The 14,263-nt window shown below is 38.5% G+C and overlaps 1 protein-coding gene across 3 annotated transcripts in view; it reads right to left on the reverse strand.

Moving 5' to 3' along the window:
* Positions 1-252: 252 nt before the first annotated feature.
* The window catches only part of RSPO2 (R-spondin 2), a 138,355-nt gene continuing 124,344 nt past the window's right edge, over positions 253-14,263 (reverse strand). For all 3 annotated transcript variants that reach the window (XM_054590073.1, XM_054590072.1, XM_054590071.1), the window contains one exon: positions 253-368. In XM_054590073.1, the coding sequence (XP_054446048.1) occupies positions 253-368 (116 nt within the window). The remainder of the gene's footprint in view (positions 369-14,263) is intronic.

The following is a 14,263-nucleotide window of genomic DNA, read 5'->3' on the forward strand; positions in this document are numbered from 1 at the left end:
ACATGCTGTACACGTGCTCCTGCTTCCTCTGAGGCAGGTCCCGAGCGCCCCCCGCAGCCTCCAGCGGCGGCTCAAAGCATAAATAACACCGAGGGCACCTCGTGGCTCCTCCTTTCACAACGTCACTGAGAGCAGACACGGGTCGGGGCGGCACGCACGCCGCACACCAGTGTCCGGGAGTGGAGAGTAGCTCTGTGCACTTTTGCAAAAAAAACCAAAAACCCCCAACATCCACCTGACGTGTCTTTTATTTTACTGGTTAGCCCTGTCTGTAGCTAGGAAGACGCTGTGTTGCTCCTGGGCTCTTTCTATCAGCTTCCTCTTCTTCTTTTTGTTCTTCTTCTCCTTCGCCTTCGGTGCTCTCTTCCCTACGGCGGGAGAGAGAGAAAGAAAGAAAGACGTGTCAGAAAAGGCTCGCTCTCTGGGAAAGAAAACATAAAACATTAAGAGTTTTACACAAAGCCCATCTGGAAAACATCACCTATGGAAAAAGCAGCCTCAAAGAGAAAATTGTTCACATTAATTTTGACGGAATAATAATAATTTACTAAATTGGATATGCTGTCTAACACAGAGACTGATCTTCCTGTCACAGGGAACGGGCACATTTAAAAACCTCCCAGCGGCCTGATCGGTCTTGCAAATATCATCCTGCCACAAAAATTCCACTTATCCCCTCCTACTTTTAACAATGCTACCCTTTACTAGACATCTTTACATCTTTCTACTCCTCCACCTGTCAGTGGGTCAAAAGAAAATAAGCACCTATCTACAGTAAATATACCAGAAGTTTCAAACTCCCCTCGCCCTGCCCCAGGGAGAAACAAATGCCTTGCTTTTAACTTATTCCCTCCATGTTCTCCAGAGGCCAATATATGAAATGACATATGTGGAATACTTCGTTATTTTCTATAAAAATTCATGAGACCATCATTCATTACGTGGCTTATGGCTTCTTATAGAAATCCCACAAAGAAGTTGTTCTTATTATTAATTGAGAGCAAGGGAAATGCTTGTTTCTGAAGAACTGGTGGTACATGTCTTACAACCAGAAAATCAAACCATGTTATCTTATTTGTCCTCTTTGCCTTAGTTACTAGGAAGCTTGGACCACAAGCTCAAGAGTTGAGGTTTTCCTCCATCAGGAGTTTGGAGATGTTGAATTTCACGTCTTACATCTTGGAGTTATGCATCTCAGTCTTTATGAGGCCTCAGCATTTCTTTGCAAGTATGTATACATAAGATTATAAGCAAAAAGTATAAGGAACATAGACATTCACTTCAGGTCCATTGCTGTCGTTGGGGTCTAAACATATAGGGATCATAGGATGTTTAGAGCAGAAACTAGCTTTAAAGTTTACATGCATTTCACAGAATGTAAGCCATCATCACTATACATCGTCAGTGCAGGAAGGTCTTTCCTCAAAAGACTAGACTCCTAGTGCCAACTCTCCTACCTGCCCTACTTCTGATGTTATCACGTAGTTTTACAAAACTTTTCTCTTCCTGTGAGCCACTGCAGTAATCAGTACCACAGCTAGCACATCCAGTATGAGCCGTGATTTCCAACTTTCCCACACCTAAAAAACTCAAGACCCCACACCTTTGCAGGACAGTGACATAGGTGGCCAGTTTTCAATCCAGAGAATGGAGAAGGGCGCTGATGTGAGAAACGAAGAAGAAAAAGGCCAGAGGTTACAGAGGTAGAACAAGCCTTGGGAAATCAGAATCATACTCCATTAAGAGCGGCATGGCAGCTCTACGTAAGGGAGGTGTTTCTCACGTCTGCTCTTTCTGATCAGAAAGGGTCTATTTTATTTAAGGATGGAAAACAACAGCGTTGCTGGTGAGACTCTAGAACATGGTTGCCACGTAGTCGATATTCAGTGTTTGCTGAGTAAAACTTTTATGACATGAATGATAAAAAAAAGACTAACTTATTTTTAATAGGACACTGCAGTAAAATAATCACAATATAATCATGCCCTCATATTAAATTATGAAGGTCCTTGAAGTTAACTTCTGGTTCTCATTAAATTCTGGCATTAATGTTATAATGGCATTTTGCCATCTTTAAACATAGTTAATCCTACCCAATGAAAATTTAGTCCAAGCCATCATTAATCAAAAAAAAAAAACAAAAAACTGTAAAGTTACAACTATTTAGTAACACTATATCTAAAGATGACACCTAATGAAGGCAGAGAGATGAAATATTTAACATAAAATAGCATATTTAAAAAGAAGCTTCATTAATTAAGTTTTATGAAGGTTTTTCTTAGTTCTGTATTTTATCTAAACAAATGAAAAATCTTTTAAAAATCATTGCTGACTACATTGTAAAAATTCAGTTTATATTTCATTTCTTTAAAGGCTGGAGTTTTCTTTAAAAGCAAATCAAAATTAAATGAATGGAAAATAATGCCAACATTCCTTGGTTTTAAAATGTATTCTGTTAAGATAAAAATATACTGAATATGTTATTTAAAGAAAGCTTTTCAAAGTCACCATTTCAATTCTTCATATAAACGATTTAGTTGAAAATCAAATGTGCACTATTTTCACTAACAGCAAATCTAAGCTAAATTACTGGAAACTCATTTTAAGAGAGGGTCAATTTCATGTCATTTACCTAATATATTATTCTGATGTAATTGTCAACATCAAATGGTCTTTGGGTTTGCTAGCTGATATAATGTATAATAGGGAAGTTATCCAATATTTGCATAAAATTCTTCATATTATGGCTAAAAACTCAGCAATGATTCTGAAAACTTATATAATTTTCCAAAATGTACAATTATTTTATTGGCAGTAAGTCATATGGTACTTGTTCCAATGAGCGATGTTTTGGGAGACCTAATTACAACCCTAAAATTTCCCTCAGCAACCTCTTTTGAATGATGTCTCTGTGTTTATTAGCTAATTAGTTGGTTTTGTTCTTGGTTCTCCCCCGCCCATTTCCCATGTAAGACATACTGCAAATACCAAAGGATTAAGATGGAAAGCTAAGATCTGACCACAGGTAGGCCTAAATTAAGTGAAAATATTTTTTGGTCCATAGTAGGTTGTTTTGACTTTAAGCCCAACTTAAGGTAATAAAAGAATATTAAAACAGATCCTAATATAAGGTTTAAAAAGGGTCTTGCATCTATTTTTTCCCTAATCTCTGCTAAGATTTAACAAAAAAAATTAATTGGTAAGATTAAGTTAAAAAAAATCCCTGTTCTTATTTATATATTTGAAAATAACACTGTACATATAAGCATGCTAATTTGTTTTTACTTCTTTGCATCTGCGGATATGAGATTAGATTCAGAGAATAACATCGACGCTTTCAGAGTGTTTCACATTTTCAGGAACATTCACCCTGTACAAGAAGTATTTAAAGGCAAGTTTGATGCCAAAGAGTAATTCAACTTTCTTGCCTCTTAGTTTACAGAGAAGACTTGGAAAATATATTCCCGAAGACCAGCAGAAAAGGTCTGAGTTTTATTAGGAAATCATCAGTCTCCAGGTATGTTCAATACAAATGACAAATTGTACATCTCTTTGTTCTGAGTGCTTTAAGAATGCAGTGCCCTGAGGGGGCTAAGAAGTAAAATGAGGTAGTTACAGAATAGCCATGGGGATGTCAAGTATAGTCTAGGAAATGGAGCAGCTAAAGAGCTTATACACAGGACCCATGGACAGGAACAATGGTGTACGGATTGCCTGAGGGAGTAGGGCGTGCTGGGTGGAGGGGGGCAAAGGGGAAAAATCAGGACAACTGTAACAGCATAATCAATAAAATATAATTTTTAAAAAAGCATGCAGCTGCCTTGACAAATCACTAGTGAGTGAATCTCTTCAAGATCAAGCAGAACATGATCTACTTACAGAGCAGATCTTTTCAGCACCTTTGTGTGAATGCAAGAAAGACAACTAGCCCAGATATTGCGGCTTTTAAAGAAAGTATTGTGGTTTCACAGAGAAAGGGCGCCTCTGGGAGGAAGGACACCTGGTAGGTTGGCCCTGTCTCAGAACAGAGGTGTCTGGCACAATATTATACTTATTACTCTCAGTTTCTGCATTTACAGAAAGAAGATGCTATAGTTATTTTTCACTAGACAGTTATGAGACACCATGTAAAAGGATTGTGTTCCTGGGATGAAAGGAAGATGTGTAAAATACCAGTGGCAAGACAAGATTATTATCAAAATGAACAAAGTTAGAAAGGTATTATCAAAGCCACACACTCTAACCAACATAATTACATTGACTCGCACACATGTGGAAATGGTCCAACAGGATAACCTATCAACTCTTCTACAGAGAAGGGTGAACAGTGCCTTATGGAAATACTCCTAATGTCCAGCTGTAGATTACTGCTATTAGAATCAGAAACAGGATAGATTATTTTGAACCAAGATATCAGGCAGCCTCACAAATTACATGAAGCTGTGAAAATAGTGACTCCCCTGCCAGTCAGACATGAATTTCATTCTTTCATAAGCTCCCAAAAGAAAGGAAGGTCCTCAACTGTTTTCTCTTTTTTTCCCTTACTAGGTTTAGATAAAAGTCTTTGCCCCATTGGAACAATGGTTCTTGTACACCCATCGATCAGTGAGGCACAAAGGTTGTGAGGAGTTTCTGTAGTAATTACTAAGGGTTTTGAGGGTTACAACTTTCTGATAGGGACAATGAAAGAAAATTGAAGAAAAAATTCAGTAGCTGTGACTAGCCAAAAAAAAAAAAAAAAAAAGCTTCTCTCTCCATATATACACACACACAGTGGAGTGGGGGGAGTCAGTCACATTTATGACCAATACAACTAACTGTAATTAGCACTGTGATAGCCACAACCATGACGACAAAGGTAACCATCTAAAACCAGGACCAATTTCTGTAAAACTTTCATAGGTTTGTGACGCTAACTTGAAGCCTAGGCTTCATTGTATTTTTGGAATTCACCGTGGAGACTCGGGGATTACCCCAAAGAGACTCAGTCAACCTTCAGAGCAGCTAAAATAGAGGGACAAGAAGCCTATATAAGCACCAACTGGTGAATCTTGTCACACTTCAGAGGACACAGCGTAGTAGGCAGAACATAAAAAGTTGCTTCCACATCTCAGGTCACTGGGACTGAGTTGTAGACAATGAATAGCAATTGGGCTATTACCTTCTCGCATGTGGGCAACTTCAGTTTGCCCAAGAATGAGTAGCAACAGAGATTTATTTATTTAAGAGTGATTGATGATTCTCTGGAAATAACGCCAGCGGGTTCCTAAAATATTTTAAAAGCTCATATAAAAATAGACAAAAGACCTAACTACAATTCAGAAAAGACATAAAAATAGCTAATAAATATATTTAAACAATCAAATCTCACAATTAAAACTACCCAATAACATGAATTGCCATGAATTGGGTAAGACTGCAAAGTCTTACGAGTTAAAATATCTAAAGCTAGTTAGAATGTGGTGAGACAGGCATCAGGAAGCAGTTGGAGAATATAAAATTACTATGTACAGCCTTTCTGAAAAGCCATTTGGCAAGTGTAAAAGAGCATTAAAAATGTTCATAACTTTTGACTCAGATCTAGGAATCTAGGAAAACAACCTAAACCTGGACAGGGATTTATGCATAAAGATGTTTACCATAACTCTGAAAAACCTGTAAATTACCTAAATTTTCATGCCTTCCTCTTTTTATGATTAGTGAAGCAATAAAATGTGTTTTCAACTGTGAAGAAGCATTTTTTATTTTAAGGCCACAGCAATTACACTTATTTACAAGATTAATTACATGTCCTAAAACTGATCATAAATAGGTAGAGGGAAAAGCCTGAAGTGCAAGAGTATTCCTACTGCAGTAGGAGTCAGATGCTTCGGTGGGGTGGCCAATCCTAAATGAATCTAAGACGTAAAAGCTTAAGAACCACTGACCTAAACACTCAGACACCAAGATTACAAAACAGACTCAGAGAAACAGAGACCAAGGGGATGGTTGCCAGACGGGGTGCGGGGGGCGGGGGGGGGTTTGAGTGAAAAAGGCAAAGGGGAATATAGTCCATAATACTGTGCTCAGTTTGCACAATAACAGATGATTACTAGAATTAGTGGGATAAGGTGTAAAAATGTCAAATTCTTTATATTGTACACTGGAAACTATATAACTAATATAATGTTGTATACCAACTATACTTAAGTTTTAAAAAAAAACAGATGTTAGTTCATGAAGCTGTTTTTACCTAGAGAGGAGTCCAAGTAGGCAGGTATGATGAGCATGACTGGCATCTATTGCAGAATATTCTACATAGTCCAAAATAAAAATCTTCCTACTACTATCCATAACAGTTCAGGATAACACATCTTGATGGTTATTTATTTACAATAGCTGAGAGTCAGAAGACAGCATTAGCTAGAACCTCTGAGAAAAGCAAATGAATCTGTTTTGGGCTCATTATAGTACAAAGTTCCTTAATTGTTATTTTTAGTACTACTCATCTTTGTTTTTTAAAGAAGTAACACCCTTTTCACTAAAAACAATTCAGACAGATGTCTTTGGAAAGAACTGGCAAATCCTTCAATGGCCGTTTGATGACTGCGATCAAATTTTCAGGGAAAATAAATCCAGATACAAAGCAGTACGTTTGAAAGAGCCAAAAAATAGCAAGCTACCTACAAAGTAGACTTTACTGGGCATCTTAAATCTTAAGTCATAACTTGAAAACCTTTTCCAAGTGGTGACTTAGTCATTTCATCTTTATAGAAGTACATGCGCTTTAAAAATCTACACCACAACCCAGAGACAGCTTACCAGTACTTGTTCATCTCGCGAGGCTATTGGTAGAGAGTGACAGCCGTCCAAAATCAAAACCACTGACAAAATGCACTTCTCTAAACATACAAACATGAAAATCACTCAAAATTCAAAACAATTACTACTATACAGATTTAGACTAATTTGTAAAAATTAATTCAATAAGCCAATTCTGCCTGTATCTTACCGTTCTAGCTGTAACTGTTTCTCATATTTTTATTGTAAAAAGAATAGTATGAAATTGCTTTCTTTGTCTTTAAAACCACGCAAATTTTCTTATATAACACATTTTATTAGGCGTGAGGTCTGTTACTTATTTTGTTGAAAGGAAGTCCGTTTGGTTTTAACATCTTGTTTCATGTTCAAAACAATGAAGCTGGAAGAAAAGCTAATTCTGAAGATCACCTGAACCTTTATAAGTTAATTATAGCACCACTAAGATTTCCTGCACGTAGTATTTCAAAATTTCTTGATTTTATAGCCCCGAAGGAACTCCTTGTTCTTCATGCATATAACACGACTTCTAAAGGGGCAATAAGATATTCCCAAGCCCCTCCCAACTCACTTGAAGTGGTAAGGACTACAGAAAAGTAATTTCATTGAGATTTAGGTTTGTTCTGTATAATGTTGGTCACTTCAGAGATTTAACGGAAGCTCTTACATATCCGATACCTCAAACAGAAAAAAAAAAAAAATCAGTTCAAAGACAAAATTTGATGGAGTTTAAGATGGGTGAAAATAAATAAACTAGGAGACTTTGTTTCAAAAATATCCAAAGTTCTTTTCATAAATACCTTAGGTTGACTGTAAAGGACAAAGAGTTTCAGAGTAGTGAAGACTAAAATAACACTCTCCACAAATCCACTTGCGCGAGAGAATAAATACATAACTCTACCACAAGGGGGCAATAATTCACTTTTACTGTAAGAGTACCCCCAGTTTAAAAAAAAAAAATGTACATGGGAACTTTGGGGCTCTAGCTTCTTACATACTTTCTTTTAACCCCAATGAGAGGCCATTTTTTTCTTTCTAGCCAAAGTTTAGCTCGTTAGTAAACTAAAGAATAGTAGCAAGACCTTAGTGTAGCACAAAGAAAAATATAATTGCACACTGCAATTAAAGAAAGATGCTTGAGAGTAAAGGCGGGGAATAATGAGAGGAGATAAATAACACAAATCTGCTACTCAAGAGTGAGTTAGGCAAAAATGCATTATTATAAACTCAGGCTTCATTCTCTTATGGGGAAGTTAACATAAACTACCTGCAAAGAACAAGTCCTTTCCTTGGGTCTCTTATTTATAAGAATCAGATGTAAAATTAAAAATGATACTATTATCTGGTCCAGAGCATGCACATAGATTTGACATCAAGTATGAAAGCTGATTGTTAGGAGGATGCTGGTCAAGTTGGCCTCCCAGCACCGAAATCAGCTGACCATGTTGGGGACAGGGGAGAGACAGAGAGTATACCAGACGTTTCCTACCCCTGCGCTGGTCCAACTCTGCTGACTGACTCAGATACAAAGCCAGAGAGGCACAGAAAAACTAGAGCGACCTACCCCAGTCCCTACAGCTCATAAGCAGCAGAGCTGGGCTTGGAACTAGGTTTCTATGTCTCTTTCTTAAATGCTTTTATAGTTTAAAAAGTTACTGGATAAGGAGGCAGTTATAGAGTTGTTTTTTCAAGAAAAGCAGAAAAACATTAAGACAAATAATATAACTCTGACCAAATTCTAGGAGAAAGTCATTGGCCTCATCATAACCATGAAAAGGGCCTTCAGATACTATTAAGTAGTGCATAAATAATAACTCCCCTGTAGCTTAGACATTCTGTAAACGTACACTGCATCGATTCATTGCTTATTCTTTTTCTTACCTTTTAGCAAGATGCAGCCTATAAGGTTTCCTAGGTCGGGTAAGTGAGATGGTGGACGTTCCTACCATGGACCGTGCGCTCACTCTAAGTGCTTTATACACATTCTCATGTAATTGAATATCACGAAAAAACTTAAGTACTCCAACCGTCTGCCAGAACGTTGTGCAGCTATGCATCCTAAAATTACTCAAGGTAAATAAAATTTGCAGAAAACCATCAGGCTCATTTGGCACTCCTAAATTAAGTCAGAAAAACATCAGGTTTTGCAGAGAAAATGATACAACTGTTTTCATTTGATTAGGAGCGATGGGATAACCAGAGAAGAATTTCAAGTTCTTCCATAGCTGACTTCATACTATAACAGAAGACACCTTTTAAGGTAATTCCATTAGAATAAGAGGATTTAATACCTTCTCCTTGGACTTCAATCAATAACCATTAACTAAATGAAAAAAAAAAAAAAGTCCAAGAAATGATATTTAGGACTATGATTATATGGCAAGCATTTATTCAATTTGGATTCAACACCATTTCTATGGAACTTGAAGACACATTTACAAGTGAAAGGAAAAACAGAAATGGTTTCCCCGAGACAGTTAAATCAGGGCGTGGGCTGTGAGTCCAAGCCTGCAGCTCACCTAAGTGGCAGGCCTTTTGTGAAGGGAGTTGATGCAGGATAATAAAGGGATGTGTGTCCCTTGAAGGAGCGTAACATATTCCCTCTTCAGCGCCCGTGGAGCCCTTGAACCTCCCCCATTAAAAAAACAAAAAATACCACATTCTGTTTTAATTTTATGTTTGGTGATAACATTACACAATATTTGTGAATAGTTACAAATAGCTGCAATTAAAGCCACTATATGCCATGGAGTCCTGGTAAGAGTCTTGCCAAAAATCAGGCTATAGATACTCAAACTTATCTCAACTAATACAGGGAGTCAGAGCAAAGATATACAGGCTATATCTAGACACTGGATATAGCCAGGAACCAAAGCATGTGGTCTTTGTCATCGATAAAACGAATTTTGCTGTTCTTTCTGGGTGCCACATGGCTTCTGCCCTCAGGTTCGGCTTACCCACGGCCAGGGAAGGTGACCCTGGCCCTGAGAAAGCTCCAGGCCCTCTCAGCTCACCCCCCTCTTACAGTCGCCTCATTCTCTCTTGCCTTAATTGCATCTTCCCAAGAGAGGAATTCCACGTGCTTTGCTTCCCCCTACGAGTTACCCCACAGAGTCATGGGTGGCCTGGCCAGCCCATGGATGGGGCCCTCCCAGGTCTATGTGGAGGGGTGGGGAAGTCACGGGGCACTGACTAGGCGGGCATCTAGGGCACATGGTTAAGAACATGGGCTTGGGGATCGTACAGCCCTAGATTCGAAGCAGACCTCTGCCTCCTAGAAGCAAGTGATCTTGGACCAGTTACTTACTTTTTCTGAGGCTTGGTTTTCTTATTTCTAAACTGATAATAGCTATGGTACCCGCCTTAGCATTGCTGTGACGGGTATAGTCGAAGTGTAGAAAGTTCCAGATCCTATACCTGGCACAGAAATGTGAAATCAATTATAGCACCACCTGAGGTGCCTCACGTGTATTACTGTGAATCCTTACAACTGTCCACAAGGTAAGCATTATTTCCATTTTGCCGATGAGGAAATAAGTTTAGAGAAGTTAAGTAAATAGCTCAAAATCACATAGCTCGGCGTTGATTCAAACCAACATCTGGCAGATTCTAAAACCTGTACTTTTTGGATCCCTTGTGCCCAGCAAAACCTCTTTGATCTCATAATCATGTATATGGCTGCTGAACAAACAATAATACTAGGCTGAAGAAAGGCATCAACCTCCGTACCCAACCCTCCACGACAGCAGGGCCCTCTACAGCGACATTAGCTCCCCAAAGGGCCAGGCCTACAACCTATATTTTTCGTATTAATTATTCACTTGGGGTGGAGGCATTCAAAGTGTCCGTGTTCTGAGGCTGAGCGATACATTTAGCATTTTCAGCTCAGTGTAAACAGTGTGCTCTCGGCAAAACCCAAGGGAAGAAAACACAGGGGGATGCTTCTTCAGTTGGGACGTAGGAGAAGTTTAGACCTGTGGTTCCAAAAGCCAGTTCACGGGCCAAAAATAGTGGAATCTTCCAGGGGGCTTTTCAAAACCTAGGTTCCCTAGCCATACACTGACTGCTGAATGGAACCTGCAGGAGGGAAGATCCAGATTTAGGGGGTTTTGTTTGGTTGGTTGGTTTTTAGCTTCAGAGGTGATTCAGTGCAAAGTTAAGATGACATGGAAGTCTAGAGCATAAAGCTTCTCTGTAAAGAGTGTGAGCAAGGCAGCGAAAGGACCTTGGAACAGGAAAAAGAAGGAGTGTTGGGTTAGAACACTTGCTTCAGAATGAATTGCAGCCTCCTTCCCAACTGAGCTGAGAAATAACTTCCAAAGTGTGGAATGAAGCAAACCTCTGTGGGCCTGGGCTCCCCAGATTCTGTTTGTGATGAAACCCCAAGAAAGCAGCAGAATCAAGTTGTCCCTGCGTCCAAAGGCATGTGCACACCCAGGGCCCCTTACCTTTACCTTCAAACTAAGGGGTGGTAGGTCGCTCATGCTACAGCAGATTCATTTCGCCTGTGGTTAGATTCCAGAAACTAGCTTTACTCTACAGAATCTCTCAATTGGTTGTATTAACAGGTTTTATTTTGACAGACAATGTAGTTAGTTGGCAGAAATTCTGAACAGTGAGGGGAAAAAAATTGCAGCTGAAAAGTTAAAACTATTATAAAGCTTGTGGCTTTTTCATAACTAGAATATAGAGTCAGCCCTTCAAGAATTGGAAAGACAAGAAAAGCACCCCTCGGAGCAGGCAACACAGATACCAGAAGGGTTAGGGCAGTATTAGTTGTATTGCAGACAGAGGGAGCACATTACAGGTCTTTTTGCTCCTTTCAGAAAGGTGCTATGACTTTCTTCTAAATTATCAAATCGGCACCATCATCCTCACGTGTTAGCTGCATGCCAGGCAGTTTTACATATGTTAACTAATTTCATACTAAAAACATCCCTGTGAACTAGAGATCATCTGTAGTCCCACTTCACAGAACAGGAAACTAAAGATCGGGGAAGTAGGGTAACCTGAGATGACCAGGCCTGTCGGCGGTAGAGCTGAGATTTGAACTCAGCAGTCTGGTCCCACAGCTGATCCTGTTACCCATTGTGCTATACTTTTTCCCATCACCTCTGCAGTACAATAAATGTGATATCCAGAGAGGAAGGAGAGGGAGGAGGTCAGTGTTACACTCTTCCCTTTAACCACAGATTTCCACAAACCCTATAAACAGATCATTCCGTTAAATGGCTGGATCATAAAAAGGAGGCTGGGATCATTGCTGGTTTGATATTAATACGAGACCAGGATGATCAAGGAACTAGGAAAATAAACAAATATTTGCCAAAGTAAATTGTCTCTATCCACAAGTAAAGATCAGACAAAAGTTCTGATCCCTGCAGAATCTTTAGTCGACTACCCAAATAGCAGCAAGGATTTCAGTTAGAGGAAAAATACTTGACAAGGAACTCTAAATAACTAGTTCAATACACCCAGTAACTCTTAGAGACTTCACATTTCTAAAGTTTCAAAAAGTCTAAGACCCTGGTGGGTCATCTTGAATCCTAATATTTTTGTCTGTGATCACCAGGTAATAAAAGAACATGGCTAATATTTTTTTTTTACAAAAAATCCTAATGTTTCATAAAATGTGTTAATTTTCCTTCAACTTAAAGGATATTCCACTCCCCAGAAAAAGTATATAGGCTTTTAAACATACAAACTAAAAGTGAGTTACTACACATGTGAGCATACACATATATACACAATTCCTATCTGTGGTATTTCCCAAGTATTGCTTATTGCCACGTTTAATTTACCTGTTAAGGGAAAAAACAAGAAACCAAGAGTTTACATGAAAAAAAATTAAGACATAATGAAAATAGTTTAAAATGAACCATTACTGAATCAGATATCCAAGAAAAAGAAGGGTCTCGCTCCAAACTATTATACTTTCAGTAAAGATGTCACCTGGAGATGGACAAGCAACCTCTATAAAGAATACCAGTGAGCTGTAAGTTTATATGTTATAAAAGACAAACTTCTCACAATCTCAGCAGGGCAGGCTCAGAGATCTGTGCTGAAATGAGCTCAATGGATCAGTGCAATTGAGCTGTAAGTTAGAAATGCCTTTTAAGAGTCATACAATTTCACTCATGCAGGGGGCATAAAAGTGAAAGCAACAAATGAACAAACAAGAAATACAAACACACAAAAACTCATAGACACAGACAACCATACGGTGGCTACCAAAGACAACAAGGGGGTGGGGGATAACATGAGCTAAAAGGGGCCAGACATACTGTGACGGAGGAAGATTTGACTTTGGGTGGTGGGCACACAGTGCCATGTACAAGTGATATATCATAGAAATGTACACTCAAAACCTATATAACCTTATTAACCACTGTCACCCCAATAAATTTCATTTAAAAATGCCTGTCAACAGTGAAGGAAACTCAGGGACACTGCAGCAGAAGTAGGGCGAGGAAAGCACTGTCCATTGACTGTGCTTGAATACGGTGTCCTCCTTGGCTTTCACCAATTTAAGCGGAGGGACCAAAGAGGGCACCAAAAATGAAAATGTTAACAGATTTGAAAAAAGCCAAAAGCTTTGAGGAAAGACTACAGAGAATGCTTTTCCAAGCAACAAGGTGTCAATGCTCACAGGATATGTAAAAAGTTGTGCTTTAAAAACAGAACTGTTTTTCTGCCTTTCACTATGTTGCTAATTAAAAATAGAAAAAAATTACAGCTGCAAAGCTGTAACAGCCACAGTAACTCCTTGATCTATTAGGGATGTTAGAGACTGAGTGAGTTACTGAGACAGATGTGACGGAGCTTTCCTGCTTTACCATTTTCAAAAATTAGATAACCATTTTTCTGACAGTAGCTTCAACAGAACTCAGAAGCCAAGGAATGAATTAATAAACTTCTGGGAATCACTCCCAATCAGTTTGATTATAACAGAGAACAGACAAAATGCATGGGTGATAAATGTTAAAGAAGGCTTATACTTACATTTTGATACTTGTTTACAATAGAAGTGATAAATATATTTTTAATCTGCCTTAAATTAATGTGTTTTCCAAGTCTTCCTATAAAAATATTTTTAAATGCCACCAAAATAATGCCTAGGGGTCACCATGTAATATAAGTCAAGTCTTTCTTAGAAGGACAACTGCAGTTATATTTTAATGACCATTCATTTAATCTTGAATTCTGGGTCACTGACAGTTTCAGTAACAGTGAAGCAGACCACCCTAAAAATGTGTGTGTCTGAAATATATCCCTCCACAGACTAACTCTGGGCATACTGGTTGAGAGGACAGTTTATCTTCACATAAGCATATGTGTTCATCTTGTAGCATGAAATTATATTTTTTAGGATTATAACCAACAAATTACAAGTTTCTTCAAAAACAAGACTAACAATTCCGGGGAATTAAAAATTGTAAATTCAAGAAGAGTTGCGAAATTCCTG

The sequence above is a fragment of the Pteronotus mesoamericanus genome, unplaced genomic scaffold, assembly GCF_021234165.1.
Source record: "Pteronotus mesoamericanus isolate MK-2021 breed Mesoamerican mustached bat unplaced genomic scaffold, CSHL_Meso_final scaffold_174, whole genome shotgun sequence".
Classification (NCBI taxonomy): Eukaryota; Metazoa; Chordata; class Mammalia; order Chiroptera; family Mormoopidae; genus Pteronotus; species Pteronotus mesoamericanus.